This window comes from Trachurus trachurus (assembly GCF_905171665.1).
Source record: "Trachurus trachurus genome assembly, chromosome: 8".
Lineage (NCBI taxonomy): Eukaryota > Metazoa > Chordata > Actinopteri > Carangiformes > Carangidae > Trachurus > Trachurus trachurus.
In genome coordinates, this window is record NC_139905.1 from 23021714 (window position 1) to 23044656 (window position 22943).

Below are 22943 nucleotides of genomic sequence, written 5' to 3' on the forward strand. Positions count from 1 at the left end.
CTGTTGGCTCAAAATCAGCACAGGGTGGTAGAGCTAAGCCTCCTCTATGAGACACACCTGTTTTTATTGCATTTAAACACATTTACTATTTTATATGAATATTTTATATATTTTATACAGTAAATATGAGCATTAATAGCTCAATAACTCCCAGGTCATGTGACCTGTTGGCTCAAAATCAACACAGGATGGTAGGGCTAAGCCTCCTCTATGACACACACCTGTTTTTATTGCATTTAAACAAATGTAATATTTTATATGGATTTTTGATTTATTTTATACAGTAAATATGAGCATTATAGCTCAATAACTCCCAGGTCATGTGACCTGTTGGCTCAAAATCAACACAGGATGGTAGAGCTAAGCCTCCTCTATGACACACACCTGTTTTTATTGTATTTAAACACATTTAATATTTTATATGAATTTTTAATGTATTTTATAGGCTACTGTAAATATGAGCATTATAGCTCAATAACTCCTAAGTCATGTGACCTGTTGGCTCAAAATCAACACAGGATGGTAGGGCTAAGCCTCCTCTATGAGACACACCTGTTTTTATTGTATTTAAACACATTTAATATTTTATATGAATATTTTATATATTTTATACAGTAAATATGAGCATTATAGCTCAATAACTCCTAGGTCATGTGACCTGTTGACTCAGAATCAACACAGGATGGTAGGGCTAAGCCTCCTCTATGAGACACACCTGTTTTTATTGTATTTAAACACATTTAATATTTTATATGAATTTTTAATGTATTTTATACTGTAAATATGAGCATTAGAGCTCAATAACTCTCAGGTCATGTAACCTGTTGGCTCAAAATCAACACAGGATGGTAGGGCTAAGCCTCCTCTATGACACACACCTGTTTTTATTGCATTTAAACAAATGTAATATTTTATATGGATTTTTGATTTATTTTATACAGTAAATATGAGCATTATAGCTCAATAACTCCCAGGTCATGTGACCTGTTGACTCAGAATCAACACAGGATGGTAGAGCTAAGCCTCCTCTATGACACACACCTGTTTTTTATTGCATTTAAACAAATGTAATATTTTATATGAATTCTTTATGTATTTTATACTGTAAATATGAGCATTATAGCTCAATAACTCCTAGGTCATGTGACCTGTTGGCTCAAAATCAACACAGGATGGTAGGGCTAAGCCTCCCCTATGAGACACACCTGTTTTTATTGTATTTAAACACATTTAATATTTTATATGAATATTTTATATATTTTATACAGTAAATATGAGCATTATAGCTCAATAACTCCTAGGTCATGTGACCTGTTGACTCAGAATCAACACAGGATGGTAGGGCTAAGCCTCCTCTATGAGACACACCTGTTTTTATTGTATTTAAACACATTTAATATTTTATATGAATTTTTAATGTATTTTATACTGTAAATATGAGCATTAGAGCTCAATAACTCTCAGGTCATGTGACCTGTTGGCTCAAAATCAACACAGGATGGTAGGGCTAAGCCTCCTCTATGACACACACCTGTTTTTATTGTATTTAAACACATTTAATATTTTATATGAATTTTTAATGTATTTTATACTGTAAATATGAGCATTAGAGCTCAATAACTCTCAGGTCATGTGACCTGTTGGCTCAAAATCAGCACAGGATGGTAGGGCTAAGCCTCCTCTATGACACACACCTGTTTTTATTGCATTTAAACACATTTACTATTTTTTATGAATATTTTATATATTTTATACAGTAAATATGAGCATTAATAGCTCAATAACTCCCAGGTCATGTGACCTGTTGGCTCAAAATCAACACAGGATGGTAGAGCTAAGCCTCCTCTATGACACACACCTGTTTTTATTGTATTTAAACACATTCAATATTTTATATGAATTTTTAATGTATTTTATACTGTAAATATGAGCATTATAGCTCAATAACTCCTAGGTCATGTGACCTGTTGGCTCAAAATCAACACAGGATGGTAGGGCTAAGCCTCCCCTATGAGACACACCTGTTTTTATTGTATTTAAACACATTTAATATTTTATATGAATATTTTATATATTTTATACAGTAAATATGAGCATTATAGCTCAATAACTCCTAGGTCATGTGACCTGTTGACTCAGAATCAACACAGGATGGTAGGGCTAAGCCTCCTCTATGACACACACCTGTTTTTATTGCATTTAAACACATTAAATATTTTATATGAATTTTTAATGTATTTTATACTGTAAATATGAGCATTATAGCTCAATAACTCCTAGGTCATGTAACCTGTTGGCTCAAAATCAACACAGGATGGTAGGGCTAAGCCTCCTCTATGACACACACCTGTTTTTATTGCATTTAAACACATTAAATATTTTATATGAATTTTTAATGTATTTTATACTGTAAATATGAGCATTATAGCTCAATAACTCCTAGGTCATGTGACCTGTTGGCTCAAAATCGACACAGGATGGTAGAGCTAAGCCTCCTCTATGAGACACACCTGTTTTTATTGCATTTGAACACATCTAATATTTTATATGGATTTTTAATATATTGAGAAGCGAGTGAGTGAGCGAATGTCTGTCAAATATCCAACTTCAAACTAACTTCACTGCAGTAAAAAAAAAGGCTGCAAGTTTGCATCAACATAAGTCATAGAGCCTATATTCAAAAGGTTATTGAAATGCCACAGTGATAAGATAGATATGAATAGTGAAGTGATGGCAGGAGAGATTAGAAGTGACATAAAAATATGAAACAATCACTTCCCAGTCAGTGATTCATAAATCTTTTCAGGAATATTAACAAGATGTGGGGATTCTGGGTTGCTCTATCCACAATTTTCCTCAGTTTGATTTGGCTTTACATGTGAAGTGCATGTGTGCTGCCAAAGCACATAGATAAGGAAAACAGTGAATAGGGAAAAAAGAACAATAGAGGAGGGGGAGAAATCATGTCTTTTTCTGTATCTCTTTTTAGATATGCTACACACACACACACACACACACACACACACACACACACACACACACACACACACACACACACACACATTCGCTCCCACTCACACAAAGCTGGCACCAGAGCCGCTGTGTGATTGACAGTTTTATCAGTTCACTTCAATATGCTAATGCTTTATTATTGGCAGGGGCTCCGTCATATTGCACACCCCCACGGTTGCCATAGAGGAGCAGAGCCAGATGGGAATTAGCTAAATGGTATAGCTGTCGTTTGAGGTGCTGCTCAACAGACCCAGGATCTGGTGCTGCAGCTGCTGCAGCTGCACCGCAGGTCGTGGGTTTGAATCCCACCTACAGTGTCTTTGACTTTGTTTACTCTCTTATTGAAGACACAGAATATGATACTAATTCAAAATTCAGTTCACCTTACCCTTGGCTCAACATCAAAGATCACATCTCAGAGATCAACCGTGTCAGACGATGGAGTGCGTCGTGTTAAAAGGTTTATCCCGTCAGAAAACTGAATCTGTTCCTTCCAGTCATCTCTGTGTTTACAGGAACTGTCACGCTGATCTTTCAAAGATATGTGCACAGAGCTTGTCCTTTGATATTCTGCTTTTCTATTTCTGATTACATCAACATCCTTTACACCCTGGCAGATAATAATGTACACACCAAAAGTCTGCCATGATTGGAGAAGACACACAAAAGTGCGAGCGACAAAAAACAAAGAAAAAATAAAAATGTGAAAAGCTGTAATTAAACTTGTTCAGTGGCTGGACCTGGCTGCAGGCATCAATTTACTGCAAATACTTAAGTGGATATAATTAATTAACCTCTGACAGAAATGTCCAAGCAAAGGCATTCATCAATCCATTAGCTCTAACACTCCTCCTGTGAAGGTCACGGTGGGGCCGAGTGTTGAGCATCCAGAGGAAATGACACAGAGAAAAGCTGGAGCTGGACCAGTGTTTGAATCCAGAACCAGTAGTGGTACTGTCACTGGTGAACTGGCAGATGAACTCGTGCTGATTAACTCTACTTCTGATGTATTTTGCGTTACTTTTGGAAGAGTATGTTGTACAATGACATTTAGTCCGCCAGTAATTTGGATAGCATGGAGAGTGGTATAAAACATGTCCACAAGTTGGTTTTACAATAAACCCTTTGACTATGAAAGTGTAATAGACGTGTTCTATTAAATTATTGTAACTCAAGTTAGTGAAGAGTTACCAACAAGAGGTTAATGCATTGCAGCGTAGATTATACGTAAATTAAAGACATTAGAATAGCTTAAACTAAGTCATTTAGCAACATAATATTATGAATATTTTTTCATTAAAATGGAGTTGGTTGACCTTTAATTACACATAGGGGACAACGATATGTAATTGAGTTGATTATTAAAAAAAATTGTGGTATTAACTCAAAAATGACTGGGTTGAAACCATACCTAAAGAGATCCATGCAAAATGTTACTTTATTCTTTTTTTTTTTATAAACCAAAGTTTTTGTTTTGTTTTTTGTTTTTAGAGTATGAGTATGAGTGTATGAGTTCTCCCACCACTGCCCACAACACAGTGACATTGTACCTCACAATATCCAACAACAAGACAAGAGAACAAACATTAGTCTACATTAGTGAGGCAGAAGATCAAAGCTGCCGCTGCTCCAGCCCTGGAAACTAAACTGACTCTCTTGAAATGATCGCTGCTCGTCAACACAGAACATCTTCATCCTAACCTCATGTTTTGTCTCATTGTCGTGGGTCTTACACTTTAAACACGTCACGATCTGCCAACACTGTGGGCTGAAATTTCTTCACGCTTGAGAGCAGATTTAGAACGAATAGAATCAGAGCAGTTGTTTTGAAGGATTACATTCGTTTCTGCATTTTACAATAAACAGTCAAATGGAAAACTGTTATGAAAACAAGGTGATGACTCTTCAGAGGTGCTCCACAGCCAGGCAAGCTGTTTCCCTTTGTGTCCAGTCTTTATGCTAAGCTAAGCTAACACCTGTTGCTTTTATTCCTCTTTCTTTCAGTTCCCTTTTTGAAATTGAATTCAAAATATGACACTGAGAGTCAAAGGGAAAACTTAAAGGGTCCTGTCAAGACAATGAAACAACACTAATCTGTCATTTATCACAGAAAACTCTTCTTTACAAACATCCTATGACACAGTAGAGCATGAGAGCGTCATTTTGCGGTTGTCTGCCTGCTTATCCCTTTAGCTGCCTGTTTGTTTACCTGTCTGCCTCTCGCTTTACCTGTCTGTCTGACTTATAATTGAGTTGCCAGGTTTATGTCTATCATCCTGCTTCTGTCTGTCTAGTTTCCCATTTGGCTGCTTGCCGCCCCCCTCTCTTTCTGTGTGTGTGTGTGTGTGTGTGTGTGTGTGTGTGTGTGTGTGTGTGTGTGTGTGTGTGTGTGTGTGTGTGTGTGTGTGTGTGTGTGTGTGTGTGTGTGTGTGTGTGTGTGTGTGTGTGTGTGTGTGTGTGTGCATCTGGCTGTTTCGTTCTCTGTGCTCAGCTTGTGGGAAGACTCGCAGCTCTGGATTTATGCTGTGTGTTGAATAGTAATGTTGTTGTAGCCCGCAGCAATCTGTCCAGAAAAGAATGAGTTACTGTCGATTTGCTCTGCGTGTGTGTGTTTCACAAATATTTTTCTCAGCAGCACCCTGTTATGAATGTGTAAAAAGGTCAGACGGTGTTACGCCTCCTTCAGTAGAATTATTTTTCTGTCCAACCAATACCCTGAGGGGCCGCACTGACTGAAGTGTCTGTAAGTCTGTAACACCACCTCACAGTTGTATATGTGTGTGTGTGTTTTGTGTGTGTCTATCCTTCCATCCAGTCAACCATCCCTCCTTCCAGCCTGGTAAAGATGCTGAGCCTCAACAGCGTCTATATTTAGCTGCTGGTTCAATCAATGACGGCAGAGCCACCGCGCCATGACTCTGCATACTGATAGTATACTACTGCCTATCACCACCTCTGCTCACCTCTGGAGAAGGAGATAAAGAAAGAGGGAGAATGAAATGTAAGAAGGAAGGCAGGGGAACGGGCAAATTAAAGTAATGATGACAAGAAAATGAGAACAGTCGCCAAAAACGACAAAAAATCAAAGCAAGAGAGAGACAGATGGTGCCATAATCCTATCACACGGTTAGAGGAAGACAGGAAAGAGCATGAGAAATAAGCGTCAGGGGAAAGCAAAGGAGGAGGTAATGATATGCAAGGCAGGTGAAGGAGAGGAGGGATGAAAGAAAAGAGACAGGTGTAAATGCAGAGGCAGGGGGATCGAGGGATGGAGACAGATGGAAAGAGAGAGAGAGGAGATGGAGAGTTCATACAGGCAGAGATGAAGATACAGGGACTGAAGGGTGGCTGAAGACATGGAGGAGAAAAAGAAGTGAGGGAGGGGAGAGTAGCTGCAGCATGTGAGGAAAAGAGAGGCACAGAGAGATGAGTTCCTCAGAGATGGAGAGACTGGGGAAAGAGAGGGAGAGACAGATACCAGGGGAGGGAGAAGGAAAAGAGAGTTCACACAAGAGCAAGCAGAGGAGGCTGTACGAGTGCGCGGGGTTTTCAGTAGCAAAGGAGCAGAGTGTACTCTATTGGTATGCTGCGTTGCCGAGTGGATTTGGAGGAAAATGAAAGTACAGAGAGGAGGCAGGAACAAGTACAGAGGAAGAAAGAGGCAGAGCCAGTCGATCGACTCTACTGAGACTCTATTGAGATGTGACAGACGGAAAAAGAGATTTCATATATAGATGGAGAAGCTCCGACTGATTCACACTGTGTGACCCATCGGACACGCAGAATTTCACTTTAATACAGACTTCACTTTGATAGTTGTTGTTACCAAACATGGAGCCTGCAAAGCATTCAAGGATTGGTTGGACAGTTGGGAAATGCATTAAAACACATAATGTAGATATCTTTATATTAGTATTTTATACACATTTTACAAATCTTAAATGTATGTACCCTTATAGGTGACCTATGTCATATCTTCCTTGATATAGGCAGGGCTGTTGCTAGGAATTCTGGGCCCCCTGAAAAAATACTAAAGTGGGCCCCAACCCCTAACTTTTCATCGCCATTTTTTTTTTTTTTTGATTGACTGTGTATAAGAGGAATTTAGTAAAAAATAAAATCAGTCTCCTGGGGTTTTTTGTGGGCCCTACTGGGCTGTGGTGATGACAATTTCACCTTTCTCCCCTATGCAACAGCCCTGGATATAGGGATATTTATGTCATACTGTATGTTACACTTCAGTATGAGGATAGCTTGAGTATGTAACTCCATATTGATTGAATTGATTGTATTAGCATTAATAGTGGGTTTTATTTAGGTACTTGTAAAAAACAAAAAAATAAATTAATATGACATGGCTTATGAACTAAAATGATGAAATAAAAATAAAATACTTGTATTGGAAATATAGTGTGGATCACACTTACTGTAACTGAGTCAGCCGTGAGCCCGTTACTGTGTCCTGCTCAGCTTTTGTTTCATTTGGACGCTGCACATTAGAGACACACAGTCACAGAATTGTCAGTCTCACACAACAGAAATCTCCAGTTCTTTATATCAAACACAAAAGCAAGCACAAAAATACACACATACACACACAATCACATTCTTCCTATTTCTGTATGCCACACAAACAGGAGCACAGATACGCACCCACGCTCACACAAACTCTCACTGCTCTCACATGCACAAATGATCCCCATCTTTCTCTCTCGTGGGATGTGTTCGCAGAAAAACGCGAACACACTGGAAGCACACACTCCTGCAAACGCACACACACAGCGCACACACACACTCCGGATGTAAGAAGCTGTGAAAACTGGAAAGTGCCTCGAGCGCTTGGAAAGCACTCGCTTTAAATCCACACTATTGTTATGTTTGGCTGAGATCTGTACTGGGCTGGAATTACAAGACGACATAAGCATCTCTGTCTGACCCACAAACACACATACACAGATACACACTACAAGGCCTATATATACAACAACACACCTATAGGTCATGTATTCACCAAAAGGTCATCTTATGATTACATCATCCCTTTGCTCTCTTATCCCACTAAGCTAACAGGCCTACTTCTAAACCCAAATCCTAAACTGAACTTGGTGTTAAATCTTCTTTAGAGGAATAGTTTGACATTTTAGGAAATTAGCTTTTTTACTTTCCTCACCCACCTGCAACCCTAAAGCTCGCCGATTAACACCTTATATCCTTCCCTCATGAAATGGAGATAAATGTAATGCATATGCGAACTGCCTGCTAGCAGTAGCTTCTCAGAGGAGAGGACAGTCTCTTCTTATCTAACGCTCAGTAAGAAAGTGGCTAAATCTCTGTCACAAAATGTCAAACTGTTAGTTTAACTGAAAACTGCTTCTGGTCAGGCTCCATCGTGAAAATGTTCTCATTTGGATTATGTAAATTCAAACAATGTACCGAATTAATGTGGAAGATGAACCAACACAATGCAAAACACCAAGAGAACTACAACTGTGCTGCAGCAGAAATCCTCTTTCATGGCTGAGATAATAACTATTCATAGTTCTGCTGTTTCCATTTCAAATCTGATCCATGCTCACTGGAGAGATTTGTCTCTGCATATGTGAGTGTGTGTGCGTGTGCCTTGTCTTTAGTGTGCATGTGTGTGCTGTCTTTCGCAGTCAGTTTGAGCTCTTAAAGCTTTGTTAAACATAATCACACACACTATACATGTCCCTGACAAATCCCTGCTCTGAAACTGAATGCCATGTAAACAAAGCTCAGAGACACTCAGAGAGTCAGAGTTCAATTATTCCTCTCTTGCTCTGTGTCTCATTATCACCGCGTCCATCTTACAGCCGATGTTTATTACTGTAAAGGTTGCTATGCAACATCATAGTAGTATAAAGCACGCACATCCAAAGTATTACAGGTGCAGGACTAACAAACAAACAGACTTTTAGTCCGCACAACCCCCTAACCCTTTTCCCTGGAGTTTGTCTCCCGTAACAGTTTTCCTATTTTTTCCTCATAATTTTTCTCTCATTATATATTTATATTATCTGTTTTTCTTGTTCTTTGTTCTTCTATGTTTACATTGTAATGGACCCGTAAAATGAAAAATGTGTGTGGTCTTTTGGGGGGCTTTCAGTGCCTCTACATGCACACCTTGATTATTTATTGTATTGGATCCAGTGTATTTAATCGATTTGCATATTGGTCATCTATTGTGTTTGTGACTTTTTTCAAAAATTTTAAATATTCTTTAAATACTCATCTTGGGAACTTTTGTTGATCACTTGTTGTTTATCTATTTATCTATATTTATATGTTCAACCTGCTCAGTTCCTATTTTATTTCCCAACAACAGCCTGCATCCCTAGCTTGATTGGGGGGTGGGACCAATAACTTATACTGTATTTGTCCTTTATCCTGATGAAGATCTATGTGATTGAAACTGTTGTGGCAGAAAGAGGTGAAACAAAAAAGGAATCAGATGGTCGAGACACAAGCGTCCGATGGGGATCTCTTTATTTCAACACAGCTCCGTAACCAACGTAGGCTCGAGATATCTTCCAACATTACAAAGAATGACATGCCTTTTTATACCAAACCCAGGCTACTGTATGTGTGTGTGTTGGGTGTACCGATCTCATCCTGTTTAGATTTGGCAACTCTAACCCAAAAGGGAAAAGAGGGGGAACAGCTTAGTATCATTTATCTTGGACTTTGGTTCTTATCACTATGTGTGTGAGAGGAATCAGATGGTGCATTTCCCAATATTTCCTGGCTCTCCTAATTTTTGTCAGCTTGTTCTGCGCCTGTACTAAATCTCGGGTGTCCTGGGTTTCGCAGTCCTAATATCGCCCTACCAAGAACATGAGGTGATATGATTTGCACATTTATTCTCCTACAAAACGTTGATCTTAGAGCCTACAATAAACATTTGAGGTGCCATGTGTTTGCCTTTCCGCTCACACATTTTTACTTGTTTGTGTCTGCTTGGTGTTTGCTTCGGTGCACGTTTGTGTGTGTAGTGTGTGTCTGTTGAAATGTTATTTTTACCTGTCCTCAGCCACAGTGAAACGATAGGACCGAGCGGTGTGTTTAGTCTGCAGCAGAGGCTTGAGGCCAGGTCAGCTTCACCTTCCACTGTCACTAGACATAAATGAGAAAACATGATGATGGGGGACATGAATTTATGTTCAAAATGTTATATCATTTCAACCAATAACATTTGGTGTAATTGTTCAACCTAAAGCAGAAATATCAACTATATAGTAGAAGTCAGTATTCATCCTCTGGGAAACATGAATGTCTGTAGGCCTACAATATTTCAGTAGCTCTTGATATGTTTCAGAAAGGAGACACTAGTCCTATGTGAATGTTTCTTTTAGGCATCCACATCTATGACTCTCCAACTACAATAATAAGAAGAACAGTTGATGATAAAGTGTACTTACCCGTTCCTGATGAATAATCACTACAATACTTTGTACATAAGCCCTCAGAGAGGGGTGGTGGGCTTGTTCAAGATTATTTGAAAATGCAATTTAGATTTTCCACACAGCAGCTGCAGTTTTCTTGCTCCTGGCCTTTATATCAGAAGAAAGAGTAAGGGGAGAAGAAGAAGGAAAAAAAGCTCTTTATCTAATGGCTTGTGTCGTCATGTTTTTACAGAGAGATTTAAGTGTGTCAGTGCAGTAATGATGAAAACTCATGTTGGGCTTAGGAATTAATAAGCTCAAGTAGAGGAGAAATGGAGGACAGGGAAATGCCAAAGATGCTACAGGCTGTGGATAAGGACGAGTCAGTGAGAGTGACTGAGACCAATCCAGCTTCACCAGTCATCTAACAAACTGTAGCCTAATGATGTCTGTACATAAGTTAGATTGCACATTTCTCTCACTATCTCAACCAAGATAATGGCATTGATCCGTTTGAGAAAAAGGGGGAGGCTGACTGAGTTCTCCTCTATTATAGAAGAAAATATCAGTCTCATGTAGTCACAGGTTTCTTTGTGCATGTGTACTTGGTATGTCACCAGTGCTGAAATAACACATGAGGACCTAGTGGAGACGCCACTAACCAAGGCAGGTTATGTAGCCTGTACAGTAAGTAACAATGTTCAATTTCAAGACAAGCTAAATTAAGCTACAAAAAGCTAATCCTTACCTCTATACTTTATGCAGTGATAATAATTTCAGTTAAAAGTCATCTCAAGTATCAAAGATTGGTTTTTGATACAAAACATGACAAAACTGTTAAGTGGTTTGCTCCATTTGAATTTTGAGGCTTTGTTGTTTTAAATGTTAATATTTCAGCTGTGTCGTCGTCCCAAATGTAAGAAGAAACTGACCCATTGAGCCTGCAGGCTGTAATTAAGCCTCACAAACCATTTAAAATGCATATTGACAGTTTAAAAGTGACCTTCATCCTCTAGCACTAACGCTACTGCTAAAATTAAGTTTAAGGTGTACTGCAGCTCTGTCAAACATTGTGCCATTTTGCATTCTGCAAGAGTAGCTGCGATTAGTCAGTGTGCCATAAGCGCCCATTACATTTAAGTGTGTAAGTGCACGTGAATGGGAAAGTTTGATTTAGTGGCTAAAGCCATTATCACTGTGATGAATGAAATGGTCCCTGTGGAGCATTTCTACACATGTAGTATCCCCCCCTCTCTTTTCCTCTCTCTCTCTCTCTCTCTCTCTCATTCTACGTCACACACACACACACACACACACACACACACACACACACACACACACACACACACACACACACACACACACACACACACACACAACACACAACACACACCTCTGGGACACTCATCAGACCAGTGAGCTCCTTTTAGCAGCTCCCCTGGTGATCTCTACATCTCTAATGAGATTACTGTAGTAATAGGAGAGTTGATAAACCCATTTCAGACAACCCGTCCCTCTGGCCTGTCTGTCTGTCTGTCTGTCTGTCTGTCTGTCTGTCTGTCTGTCTGTCTGTCTGTCTGTCTGTCTGTCTGTCTGTCCACTCTGTCGACCAGGACGGAGATAAGGAAGAAGAAACATGCAGGTCAACGAGTGGGGGAGGGTGGAAGGGGAACGGCATTCATGACAAGAAGCAAGTTCAGAGGAAAAAAGGAAAGAGAAGAGAGACAGAGGACAGAAAGAGAAGAGTATAGTGAGAGAAGAGAGGAAGAGAGAAGTGACAGAGATGCAGACAGGGAAAAGAGAAATCCTCTGCAAGAGCAGAGTAGAGTGGTGATTATAAAGGAAAAACGCAGGGCTTAAAAAATGAAATGAAAGAAGACATTGCACGTGAAAGATGGATGAACAGGGAGTGACTGGCAGAGAGGCTGCTTAAAGGTCATGTGTATTATTGAGCCGTGTGCAGAGACACGGACTCGGTACGCGTTTGCTTTCTCTCCTTTATCCTTCATCTCCGACCATCATTCTCTCTCCACTGCCAGTTTCTACTTTTGTACTTGTGGTCTTCATCTTTTTTCTTCCCTCATCCCGTCCTCTTTTATCCCTGTCTTTCCTCTTCTCCCTGTCTGTCTATTCTTTGCTCCCTCCCCAGCCTCCTCCCTCCCTCACTCGTTCTTTCTCCCTCTATCTCTCTCCATCAGCTTCAAAGAGCTGTCTCTGTGGCGGACCTCGGGGGCACCTGCCTCTTGAGGTGGAATAAAATCATCCGTCCCCTAGTGCTTTTTTGTGTGCGTGTGTGTCTGTGTGTGTGTGTGTGTCTGTGTGTGTATATATGTGTGTTTGTGTGTAGTTGGTAGGCTACTCCTCTAAAGCACTGAGGCCTTAGGCAGCACTATAGCAAACAAACAAAACCAATAAACTAGCAGGTGAACCTGGACCACGGGGTCGTTTCTGCTCCCAAGTTTACTCTCTAAATGAGATCATGCTACAGTGTTGTCGGTAACCTTTACAGCCCAAATTAAATTTGTGTAGCCTACATATATGTGTCTATGTGTGTTCCTGTCTATTTGGCTATTCAACGTGTCAGTCTGCCATTGTAAGTTTGTGTGTGGATCTGTATAGGGTGTGTATGTGTGTGTAGGTGTGCAACGAGTAGAGGAATCTGCCACCTCTGGAGGCGTGTGCTGGCTCCTCAACAGCACAGAGTGAGATTGGATTAGAGCTTCTGGCCTGCGCTGTGTGTAAATCATACAGACACAAGATGTTGCTACAACAGAGTAGCTACTGACTGTATGTGACCTTCATGAGGAGAGAGGGAGAGAGCGTTGCCAGACTGTTGGGCAGTTTCCCCCTATTTAAAAAATTATAGGTTGCAATGTTACATTCAAATTCATATAGAGATAGACAGGCACCCTTATGGTCTGTCCCCAATCATATTAAAAGTAATTTAATATGATAAGGGAATTTCTAATTCATTTTCCTTTGGCAAATGGATTATGCAACTCTCATGTCTGTATGCTAAGTAGCCTAGTAGTTAGCTTAGCACCAAACAGCTGGCCAGGCCTTGTCCAATAGCTGCCATTAGTTGCCAGATAGAGTCATATTGTAGACCTAAACTCATAATCTATCTTTGCATCTATCTATGTTTCTTTGTACAGATTAAATGATCAAGACACACTGTTTTCTTTAGACATATGCTTTTAGACAGATTTCCACTGTTTGTGTGGAGCTAACGCGTGTGAAACCCTCAACAAGACAGCTAATACCGATATGTGTATTTCCCAACACATGTCAAACTTTTAGCACCTGGTAAATGTAAAAGTTTAATATTTACACTCCTTTAGCTTTGTTTTTGGTCTCCACCGGCACCTGGGGGAAATATCAGGCTGTCAGCTAAATGCACATCTTTGTTCTCCAGCTAGCTGGTTACCAGCTCTGTCTGTGTTTGCTCTGCTGATTGTGTTCAATGGGTCTCTGTGAACTTTTCCACAGTTGTCTGCAGCCATCTGAAGATGAAAGCATGAAAGCAACAGAGTGAGAGCCCTGAGACTGAACCAAAACAGTGAAGTTTCAAGCATGTGGATAATGAGGACATGTGTATGTTAGACAGTAAAACATCCTTGATCTTTTTTTGTTTTTTCAAATGCTTGTCTTTTAGTGGAACTCTTTTCCATTGTGTGTGGGAGTGTGCTGAAATACAACCATTATGGAGACCAATTCTAATAGACCTAATCTCTAAATAGTCTGTCTGGACCTATTCCCCCAGTTGTGTAGCCTAGTGTCTTTCTCTCTGTCAAAATGTGTTTTCACTAATCTTAACATTCAACCTAACACCAACTTCAACCACTGAGAGAAACACTGCACACGCCGGGACGCTTAAAACTATCTAAATAGGACACTATTAGGTCAATGTCTAACTCATACATAATGAATGCACATTTATGATTTAATGGAAAAACCACCCATTACCACTGGATGAAAATTTTGTGCCTTGCAATGGAGAAATCACTGTCAAATGTTGATTTAAAGGTAAAAATGGTGCCTGTTAGGCTATGTAGTAAAACAAGTCTGATGAAATGTACTTTTCTATATGAAGTTGAATATTAACATAAAATGCTAGAAAAAAAAACATGTTGCAAGCTGTAAAACCAAAACAATGAGCAGCGAGACAATAACAAGTTCAATAGATGTCACCTGAGGGAAACTGCAGTCGGGTGATTCTCTGTAGATTTGTCACCACTAAAATATTGATTACAGCCATTTTGAATTATACTCAGTCTCAAAGTTATAGCTCTGTAATAAAAGCCTTTTAAGAGCTTTTATTAACTATAACAGACAACACTTTCTGTTTGATATAATGATATTTAAGAGACTTGGTGGAGATCATCTTTTAATGTAGCTATAACTATCATTTTGATTTCATTTGCACTTAAAACAGGTGACAGACACAGAGCTTTCTTTTAGATTTTTGACCCACAAAACGTAGGTGAGAAATTACTTTGAATTATTATTTTATTCATACATGAAGAGAAGAGAAGAGAAGAGAAGAGAAGAGAAGAGAAGAGAAGAGAAGAGAAGAGAAGAGAAGAGAAGAGATATTTGGGTCAACGTGCCGTAAAAGAGACCTGAATCATCAACATCAAAGACTAAACCTGGTAAAGATTCATCCAACACACACACACACACACACACACACACACACACACACACACACACACACACACACACACACACACACACACACACACACACACACACACACACACACACACACACACACACACAATGTATTCATAAAGCCACCTACGGGAAAGGGAAGAGAAAAAGGGGGTTAGTGCGCAGTGGGTGACATCTGTATGAGTCCTCAATCTAATGAAAGTCATTAGAGGGAAGCAGAAAAATCAGTCTAATAAAGGAAAGAGGTTGCTACTCAGTCTTGGATGAAGGCCAGAATCACTACTACACACCCTAATTCACTCAGTGTGTGTGTGTGTGTGTGTGTGTGTGTGTGTGTGTGTGTGTGTGTGTGTGTGTGTGTGTCAGAGAGAGAGATGAGATAGAGAGGAGCGTATTGATCGATGGGCGTGTTCACAAGGGACCTCGATCTACCACAGCACCACCTCTGCCACTCACACACACAAACACAAACACCAGCCTGAATAAGATCCTAACTATATCTTCAGGTGCATTATTGATACCACACTGCTACCGGCCGTACATTGATCAGCTTCTTCCTCTTGAAAAGAAAAGAAAAAAACACCTCTGATAGAGAGTCAGAAGACTACAAAGTGGTAGACCCTTCAAAACACACACGATCTGACACACTTTTAAAGCTGAGAGAGGTTTTAAAAAAAGGAATCAGAACACAATATATTTTCTGCCTTATTCTACCCAACACTAAGAACAATATGCATTATATATTTATGGGATAAATTCATGAGGTAGAGATTTTATATGCATTGTGATGTTTACTTCTGTCCCTGTTTGGAAATATGTATATTAATGGATACTAATTGATATAGTAAAGTCTTAGCAGTAGCAACATCCAATCATCCATAATCACAAGAAAGATAAGCAGAGACTAAAGGAACAACAATTCAGTACTGAAAGTTAAGTGAATCAAATGTATTATTTTAATTAACATCATATAATTACTGTCTAGAGAGCCCCCACACAAGAGGTTTACACTGAGGAGCAGTGAGCAGATCATTCCTCCTCTCTGTCATTATCCATGCTCTTAACAAAAACAGTAGGTGGTGCCCAAACATGTACAATTTAATGTGGATTCCTTTAAACATGCAGATGAGAGTTTCTAATGATAGATATAATGATGTTTGCACAGCCCGTTATTTAATATGTGGTCTATTATTCTCTGTCCTAAAAAGTGCAGCCAGTCAGTTGGTTAGCAGCATTAAAGAAAAACACCTATTTGTTCTCTTATAATCACTTTTTTTGTAAACACCCCCATGTTTAAAAACATAGTCCTTTTAGAAATAATAGCAGAGTGATATAACTGAAAATCCTTATCTGAGCTCCTCATCAGTCTGGTCCTGGTCTTGTTTCTTCTGCTGCCCTCTGGTGAACGGACCACAAAACTACATCCTCTCCCATAATGCACTTCTCCTTTTATTCCCGTCAGCCCTTGCTGCGAACTCCTTGCACCAGTCAAGATGGCGGACAGACCAGGTAACGCAGCGTGTCCTCTGCTCAAATATCCACTAAATGTGTCTTTGATGTGTTTTGTTGTCTGTGTGTGTCCGTGTGTCGGCAGCCTGCGGGTGTTTCTCCGTCGGTCGGACCGGGAGTTGTTCCCGCGGACGGTGTCGGTCCGACCGAAGGCCGCGGCGCTGCTCCCGGTCCCGTCAAGGACTTCGTGTGTCATTGGCAGAAGTGCGATTACAATTAATCTCCTGGACATTAAATTGTCCTCTCCAATGACCAGTGACTCTTATTCATCGCAGTATTTAAGTAACTTTATTACAATTATGTTGTGTAGTTCAGTTATGTAACCGTGTCTTTCAGCTGTCTTTAGCTGTAAGTTAGCCTCTAAACCCGCTGTCTGCACCACAGCTCGATGTTTCCGTCGATTAACTTTAACCCTAAAACAAAATAAACCTTTGAAACTAAACAGTGCACGTCAGTAATGATCACTGTAGTCATTTTTAAACGGTGGCCTAAGAGTGTTTCATTCATCACAGCTGTGACTTTGTCATATGTGGCCCCACAGTATGAACTTGGCTTCAGAGGTGGAAAGTCGGTCAGTCTGCAGATATACTGCAGGGTGATCACGCAAACACTTCAAATTGAAATGTTGCAATTGTCCAAATGCAAGACACTGAACCCAGCGTTTGGTATTTCTGTTGCCAAACTAATTAACACAAATCCAGCTCTGGCAGACGTAAGAGTATTCCTCAAACTGCTTTGATTGTACAGTGCAACATGCAGGGTAGTTTGATTATCTAAAACATGACAACTATTCCTATATACTAATGATTTGTTGCAATTGTTCATTTCCCAAAGCACCACATCTTCACAAATGTTGCTTCATTTTACAAGTGTTAACAAATTGATGACATTTAACAGCTGGAGTCTCTGCCAGGTCTATAACAGTTTCTGTTCAGTGTGTAATTAAACCTTGTTACTGTTACCTTGTGAGCAGTTGCCCTAGCCGAGAAGCGCCTGATGGATGTGAAGCTGGGAGAGATGGGAAGCTGGCTCGGAGCTCGGGACTTCACCCCCAACGGCATCATCTCAGCACTTCGCAGGGGTGAGGAAACGTGTCCCGACTGAATCTTTGCAGACAATGGAAAAAAAAACTCACACTTTAGTCATTCTCTCATAACAGAAGCTCAAGAAATTGTATATTGCAGCTGTTTCGACACCAGTCACATCATTTGCTTCTTGCAGCCACAACTGCTCTGAAAGTCAGTCCTAACTTATGGGCTCCTAGGCATCAAAGCATTTAAGATCTACAAGTAGATCCTATTAGAGGCAGTTGAGAAGACTTGTCTGCAGAAGTTACACTCTGCAGGAAGTCGTTGCATCGGTGATTTGGAAGAGCACAGTAAAAACAATCCAGTATTGTTGAAATGCAGTGTCAGAAAGGGTAGATGAACTATTATTAGACGCAACGTTGAGAGAAAGCACACATTATTTAATGATCTATAAAGTTATCTGTGCTACATTTTGTAAATGTATATTCATTCACAATCAGTGGCACAGACCAGTCACTTATCACCATAGACACCTGAGCGGCACCATTTAAAACATGATGTACCGGCTAGAGAAGATATTTTGTGATAACGGTGAATTGACAACCAGCTTCAAACCAGTGAATTCTCCATCGCAAAGATTACACGTGCTTTCTTTCCCCGTTACCATGTAAATTCGCAGGATGTTAACATAATGTTGCAGCTCACCTGTGGTTAATGCTGTTTTTCCTCCTTCTTCCTCCAGGCCATGACAGATACTACAACAAGTACATCAATGTGAAGAAGGGAGGCATCGGTGGTGTAGCCATACTCCTGGTTGGCTACGTGACCCTCAGCTACATGTGGGAATACGACCACATCAGTAAGAAATGCACACATCATACCTATGGTCTAGTTGTAAATATGATCACTTAAGTTGTTTTCGATATTGATACTAACACCCGTCTCTCCCGTTTCCAGAGCACGACCGCTGGAGGAAGTACCACTGAGTCCCTTCAGCAACCATCAGACCGTCAGGGGTTGAACATGGACGTCTCTGCTCCCCCTGCTCTTTCTATCCTCAGCTCTGTTGTGTTAATATATGACCGTTGTGACCAATAAACAATATAAAGATTGATAGTTGTACATGGTGGTCGAGTGTCTATGTGATGAACAGTGGCTGCCTCACCGTCGTAGTCACATGAATGCAAGCGGAGCAGGTGAATCTGTAACAAGAACTTTTATTTGCACACACTGTACAGATTGTAAGAATATGTTCAGACTGTGTCACTGACTAACAACAATGAAATGAATCCTCAAACAGTCGGAGCTGAAACGAAGCTCTGTACCCTGCACTGTCCTAGTTTAAATACCTCAGGGGCTCCACCTGTAACTGGAACTCCAAACATGAAGTTACGGTGGGGGGGGAAAAAAAAGTTGCGTGGCAAATAGATTTCAGGAAGTGATGCAGGATGGATTTGGGCTCTGATTAATAACAGTAGTACAAAAAGCATTAATGGACACTCCTGCTCGCATTTCAGTTTGTTTTTTTTATAACTATTAACATCGTCAGACAAAGTAGAATCAGCGGGCTCCAAGTGCACGTCTGGTTTCACAGATGTAGTCACATGACTCGAGGAAACCTCGGCAACAGGTTTAGCACTAGACCCCTGGACATGAGTCTCTGCAGACCGGATCCAGGGTGGGACGTCTATTTAAATGCCCACTTCTTCACAGTCGTATGAAGTCGTTCACACACAGACGTGATGTCAGTGTCCTTTCCGTTTGTTGTTTTTTAACGTCTCCAGTTTGGTAAGGAGGAAAAAAAAGTCTTTTAGTTGAACTTCAGCCTGTGGAGCAGAAGGTGCTTCCTCTCGTCTCCTCTGCTCTCATGTTGGTGACCTGCGACGCTGTGGTGTCTGGACCTCCAGGCTGAAGGTTACTGTCCGCTCAAGAAGGCAAGGTGGCCTTTAGTGCATTTGTTGGCATAGTGGCCTTTCTCACCACACTGCAGGAAGACAAAAGGAAGGAGGTATTAAATTAATGGCTCCTTATAATAAGAAAAGAAAGCTGGCAATGGCAGAGACAAGAGGCATCGAGTGTGGGCATAAATGATAATTAAAAGTAATAATTAGGCATAAATAAGGTTCACATATGAGAAGATGTACAAGCAAAAGTTGGGAATTTAATGATCAAAAATTTGTTTTTGGTTTCTCAGTCGACTATTTCAGTTTTTTCCCCACATATAAACATTTAGATTACATTTATTTTAGATGCATTTTCATTATCACAGTGTATCCAGTTAACATTAAACCTGAGTAAATCATTCTAACTCATGATCTGTGTATGCTCCCTGATAACTTGGCTCTGAAGTTTATAATTCATGCGAGCAACTAAACTCATCATTTTCAGCTTTCAGCAAGTTGTACACAGAGAACTGTATCCCAGTTTGGCAGCAACAACAATCCATAGTATGTCTCAAGGAATAAAATATAAAGCAAAAAACACATAAAACAATTGACTGACTGCAAGAGTCTCCAGGAAATATGGAAAAAATTATCAGAAGATCGGATAATTACTCATTTATTGACTCATTACTCATTATTGTGGACATTTTAATCCAATGTTCACGCATTTTTTTTTTAATTTACAAATAAACAATGAAAATGTCCTTCATTTTTCCCCCATAAATTAAATGAATGCATCAGCAACGATCAGATGGAGCACTTTCCCATCAGACAGTGCAGCCAGCTGCTGTTCAACTTTAAATCAAAATCAGTCAGCTTCATATTTACTTAACAGGTGTCAGTGTTATCAGTCTTTTCATCTACATCTTAGCAAATAAATGTATTCACCTCAATCTAAAATTCCTACTTTAAAGCGGCTACAGCCGGCCTTGATATTAACAGACTGGTGTCAAACACAGATTTTGAGCATGAGACAAAACGCTCAGACGACTCACCTTGTAGCAGGTGACCTGGTCCAGGGGACGAGGCCCTCTGTTGGCGGACATGTTATTTTGCTGAGGGCCGCCCATGGGCATGTGGTTCTGCTGCCGCAGGCCTGGACTGGAGTTGGTAAGCTGGATTAGGGAGAGCGACGAGCGGCCGATGGTCGGCACAGGCTGCAGGAGGACACAAGAAACACCGTTCAACAACGAAGCAGCAACTACATGCCACACAGCAGAGCACTGAGGAGGGAGCTTCACCAGCTGATTATTTACTGATCAGTGAAAGACTCTACACAGCACAGTTTAGTTACAGAAGCAGATGTGAGCATCTGTGCTCGTTGTAACCTCTCACCTTTGTCTGGTTCTGGGCTTGTTGTGGTAGAGGAGGCTGCTCAGAAGCTCCCATAGGCAACTCAAACCGAGGGCTGCAAAAGAAAATCTCAATCTTATGCAACTGTGGGGTGAAGTTTATATTTTTGTAATTCGAGTATTTCACTAAATGATTTAATTGATCATGTTCTATTATTAAGACAGAATGAGACCTGTCATGTCGGGATCAAATGAAAACTATAACATACTGCATGAATTTACAGGATTTTCCTTCCGGACAGAAGCCCACAAGGTAGTTCACACAGATCACTCTTCTCGTGTGTCTGTGTCTGCAGTCAGGACCTGAGGTGGGGAGACGGGCAAAGATTCAGGAATATGAATATAAACATAGACATGGATATAAACAAAGGGAGTATGTTGCTGTTGATGAAGACGTTGAAAGCGGCAGGGTGGATGAACAGAGGATTCTGGGGCCTACCGTGTTTGCAGAAGCCTCTGTCGTACCAGGGACAGTCTTTGATCTTGGACTCTGGATCGATGTGCAAGAACGGACATTCCTTGTTGCTGCACTCACCTGTGAGAAACAACAAATTAAATTAGTTCATTCTAGGCATGTAAATATGTGGATTCTGATGAAAAGTCAGTTACAGAGCTCATCTGTGCAAATTTTCAAGAAGTCAACGAACCAAACTTGGAGTAGAAGTAGCACTCAGGCATCTTGGTCATGTCGTACTCGTGGAGAAATTCGCACTGGTCTCCTTTTTTACACAGCCCTCGGAGCCAGTGCTTACACACCACTGTCTTCTCTCCACTAATGTGACGGAACGGACACATGCCGCCTGAGAGTGGAAATGAAAAACAATCAGACACAGCTGCAACAAGTTTCCTGAGTCATAACCTGTGGACAGTCTTGCTAAATGAGGATCTCTTCTCTATTAAAGATTGTGTGACAGATGTGTCAGATTCAAGTCTATGTTATGAAAAAAAAATCAAATTGATGTTTAATGCAATGCAGTGTTTCTGCATCTCACAACTTGGTTCATGTAAAGACCATGTTAATGGCAGATCACAGCTTATTTAAAGTCTAGGCCTGGGTCTTACATGTGTTAAAGATGGTATTAGTTTCATAATGAGAAATGTAAATGCGGATGATTAAAATTGAGCTTGACTCATAACTGAGATTAAAAACAACTCTGCTGTTACATTGCTTATCATTAAAAAAAAAATCTATATGTATTATATTACTACACTGCTTCGCGCAGATCTGAGATCCGCACAGTTGTGAAATGTTTTCCTGTTGTGTTTTTACCTTTGATACAAGCTGCTCTCATGAAGAACTCACACACAGCAGAGCCGGACTCTGCGAAAACAAGCGTCAACAGTTACAAAGGGAGCTGAAGCAACAAAAACAGACATTTCTACGTTAACACGGGAGCAGCAACAACCCAACCACAGACTCCACAGTCCAACTGTGGCGGCTAAGTACAAGCTAACACCGCGACACTCACTGTCCATGCCGGGGAAGGGCAGCGGCTGAGCCCCCAGCTGCTGCTCCACGGCGATCTCCAGGTCAAACTTGATGTGGTCCGCGCTGGCCAGTAGGTCCTGCATGTTTGCATCCGCGGGTTAGTTGCGCTGCGATGAGAGAAATGTCGGGTTTCTGTTAGCTGGCTCAAAGTTGAGCTAGTTAGCTCCGGTGGCTAACGAGGCTAACCGGGCTAACCGGCCGGTGGACACCGAGCAGCGCGCGCCCCGGCGACAACCCGCAGCAGCTCCTCTTCTTTTAAAGCTTTACGGTGTTGTTGTTTTGAACTAATCGGTCGCTGTGTAACTTTGTGTTTGTCACGGAGCTGCTGCCTGTTCACAACAGCAGGCGCGCATGCTGACCTCTGACCCCTGACGTGACGTCACAAGGCTCGACCAAACGAGCGCGGAGGATTTGAGCCGTTTGGCTCCATAGATGTATAATGTCTATATGACTCCACCAAACTTATTGTCCATGGCCTAAACTCACGAGCTTACTGGGTTATGGAGTGTATATAAAAAGACGAGAATGGTTCA

At 40.7% G+C, this 22943-nt stretch overlaps 2 protein-coding genes across 2 annotated transcripts; one reads left to right on the plus strand and one right to left on the minus strand.

The window, feature by feature from the left end:
* Positions 1–16527: 16527 nt before the first annotated feature.
* Positions 16528–18748, plus strand: atp5mf (ATP synthase membrane subunit f). The gene is made up of 4 exons (XM_083977436.1): positions 16528–16598; positions 17572–17679; positions 18369–18485; positions 18584–18748. Exons 1-4 carry the CDS (start codon positions 16583–16585, stop codon positions 18610–18612), a joined length of 270 nt encoding a protein of 89 aa, XP_083833562.1. The 5' UTR covers positions 16528–16582; the 3' UTR covers positions 18613–18748.
* Positions 18749–18883: 135 nt separating this feature from the next.
* On the minus strand, positions 18884–22764 carry cpsf4 (cleavage and polyadenylation specific factor 4). The gene is made up of 8 exons (XM_083977137.1): positions 22391–22764; positions 22192–22242; positions 21569–21721; positions 21361–21456; positions 21131–21224; positions 20905–20977; positions 20565–20726; positions 18884–19610 (listed from the first exon to the last, which is right to left on the minus strand). The coding sequence occupies exons 1-8, from the start codon at positions 22491–22493 to the stop codon at positions 19542–19544; spliced, it is 801 nt and encodes a 266-aa protein (XP_083833263.1). The 5' UTR covers positions 22494–22764; the 3' UTR covers positions 18884–19541.
* Between the last annotated feature and the right edge of the window lie 179 nt (positions 22765–22943).

Coding starts and splice junctions, on each gene's coding strand:
- atp5mf (XM_083977436.1), top strand. Junction 17,680..18,368: donor CATCTCAGCACTTCGCAGGG/GTGAGGAAACGT, acceptor TTCTTCCTCCAG/GCCATGACAGATACTACAAC. Junction 18,486..18,583: donor GTGGGAATACGACCACATCA/GTAAGAAATGCA, acceptor TCCCGTTTCCAG/AGCACGACCGCTGGAGGAAG.
- cpsf4 (XM_083977137.1), bottom strand. CDS start 22,493: ATGCAGGACCTACTGGCCAGCGCGGACCACATCAAGTTTGACCTGGAG. Junction 22,243..22,390: donor GCCCTTCCCCGGCATGGACA/GTGAGTGTCGCG, acceptor TTGTTTTCGCAG/AGTCCGGCTCTGCTGTGTGT. Junction 20,978..21,130: donor AAATCCTGTAAATTCATGCA/GTATGTTATAGT, acceptor TTTCTTTTGCAG/CCCTCGGTTTGAGTTGCCTA.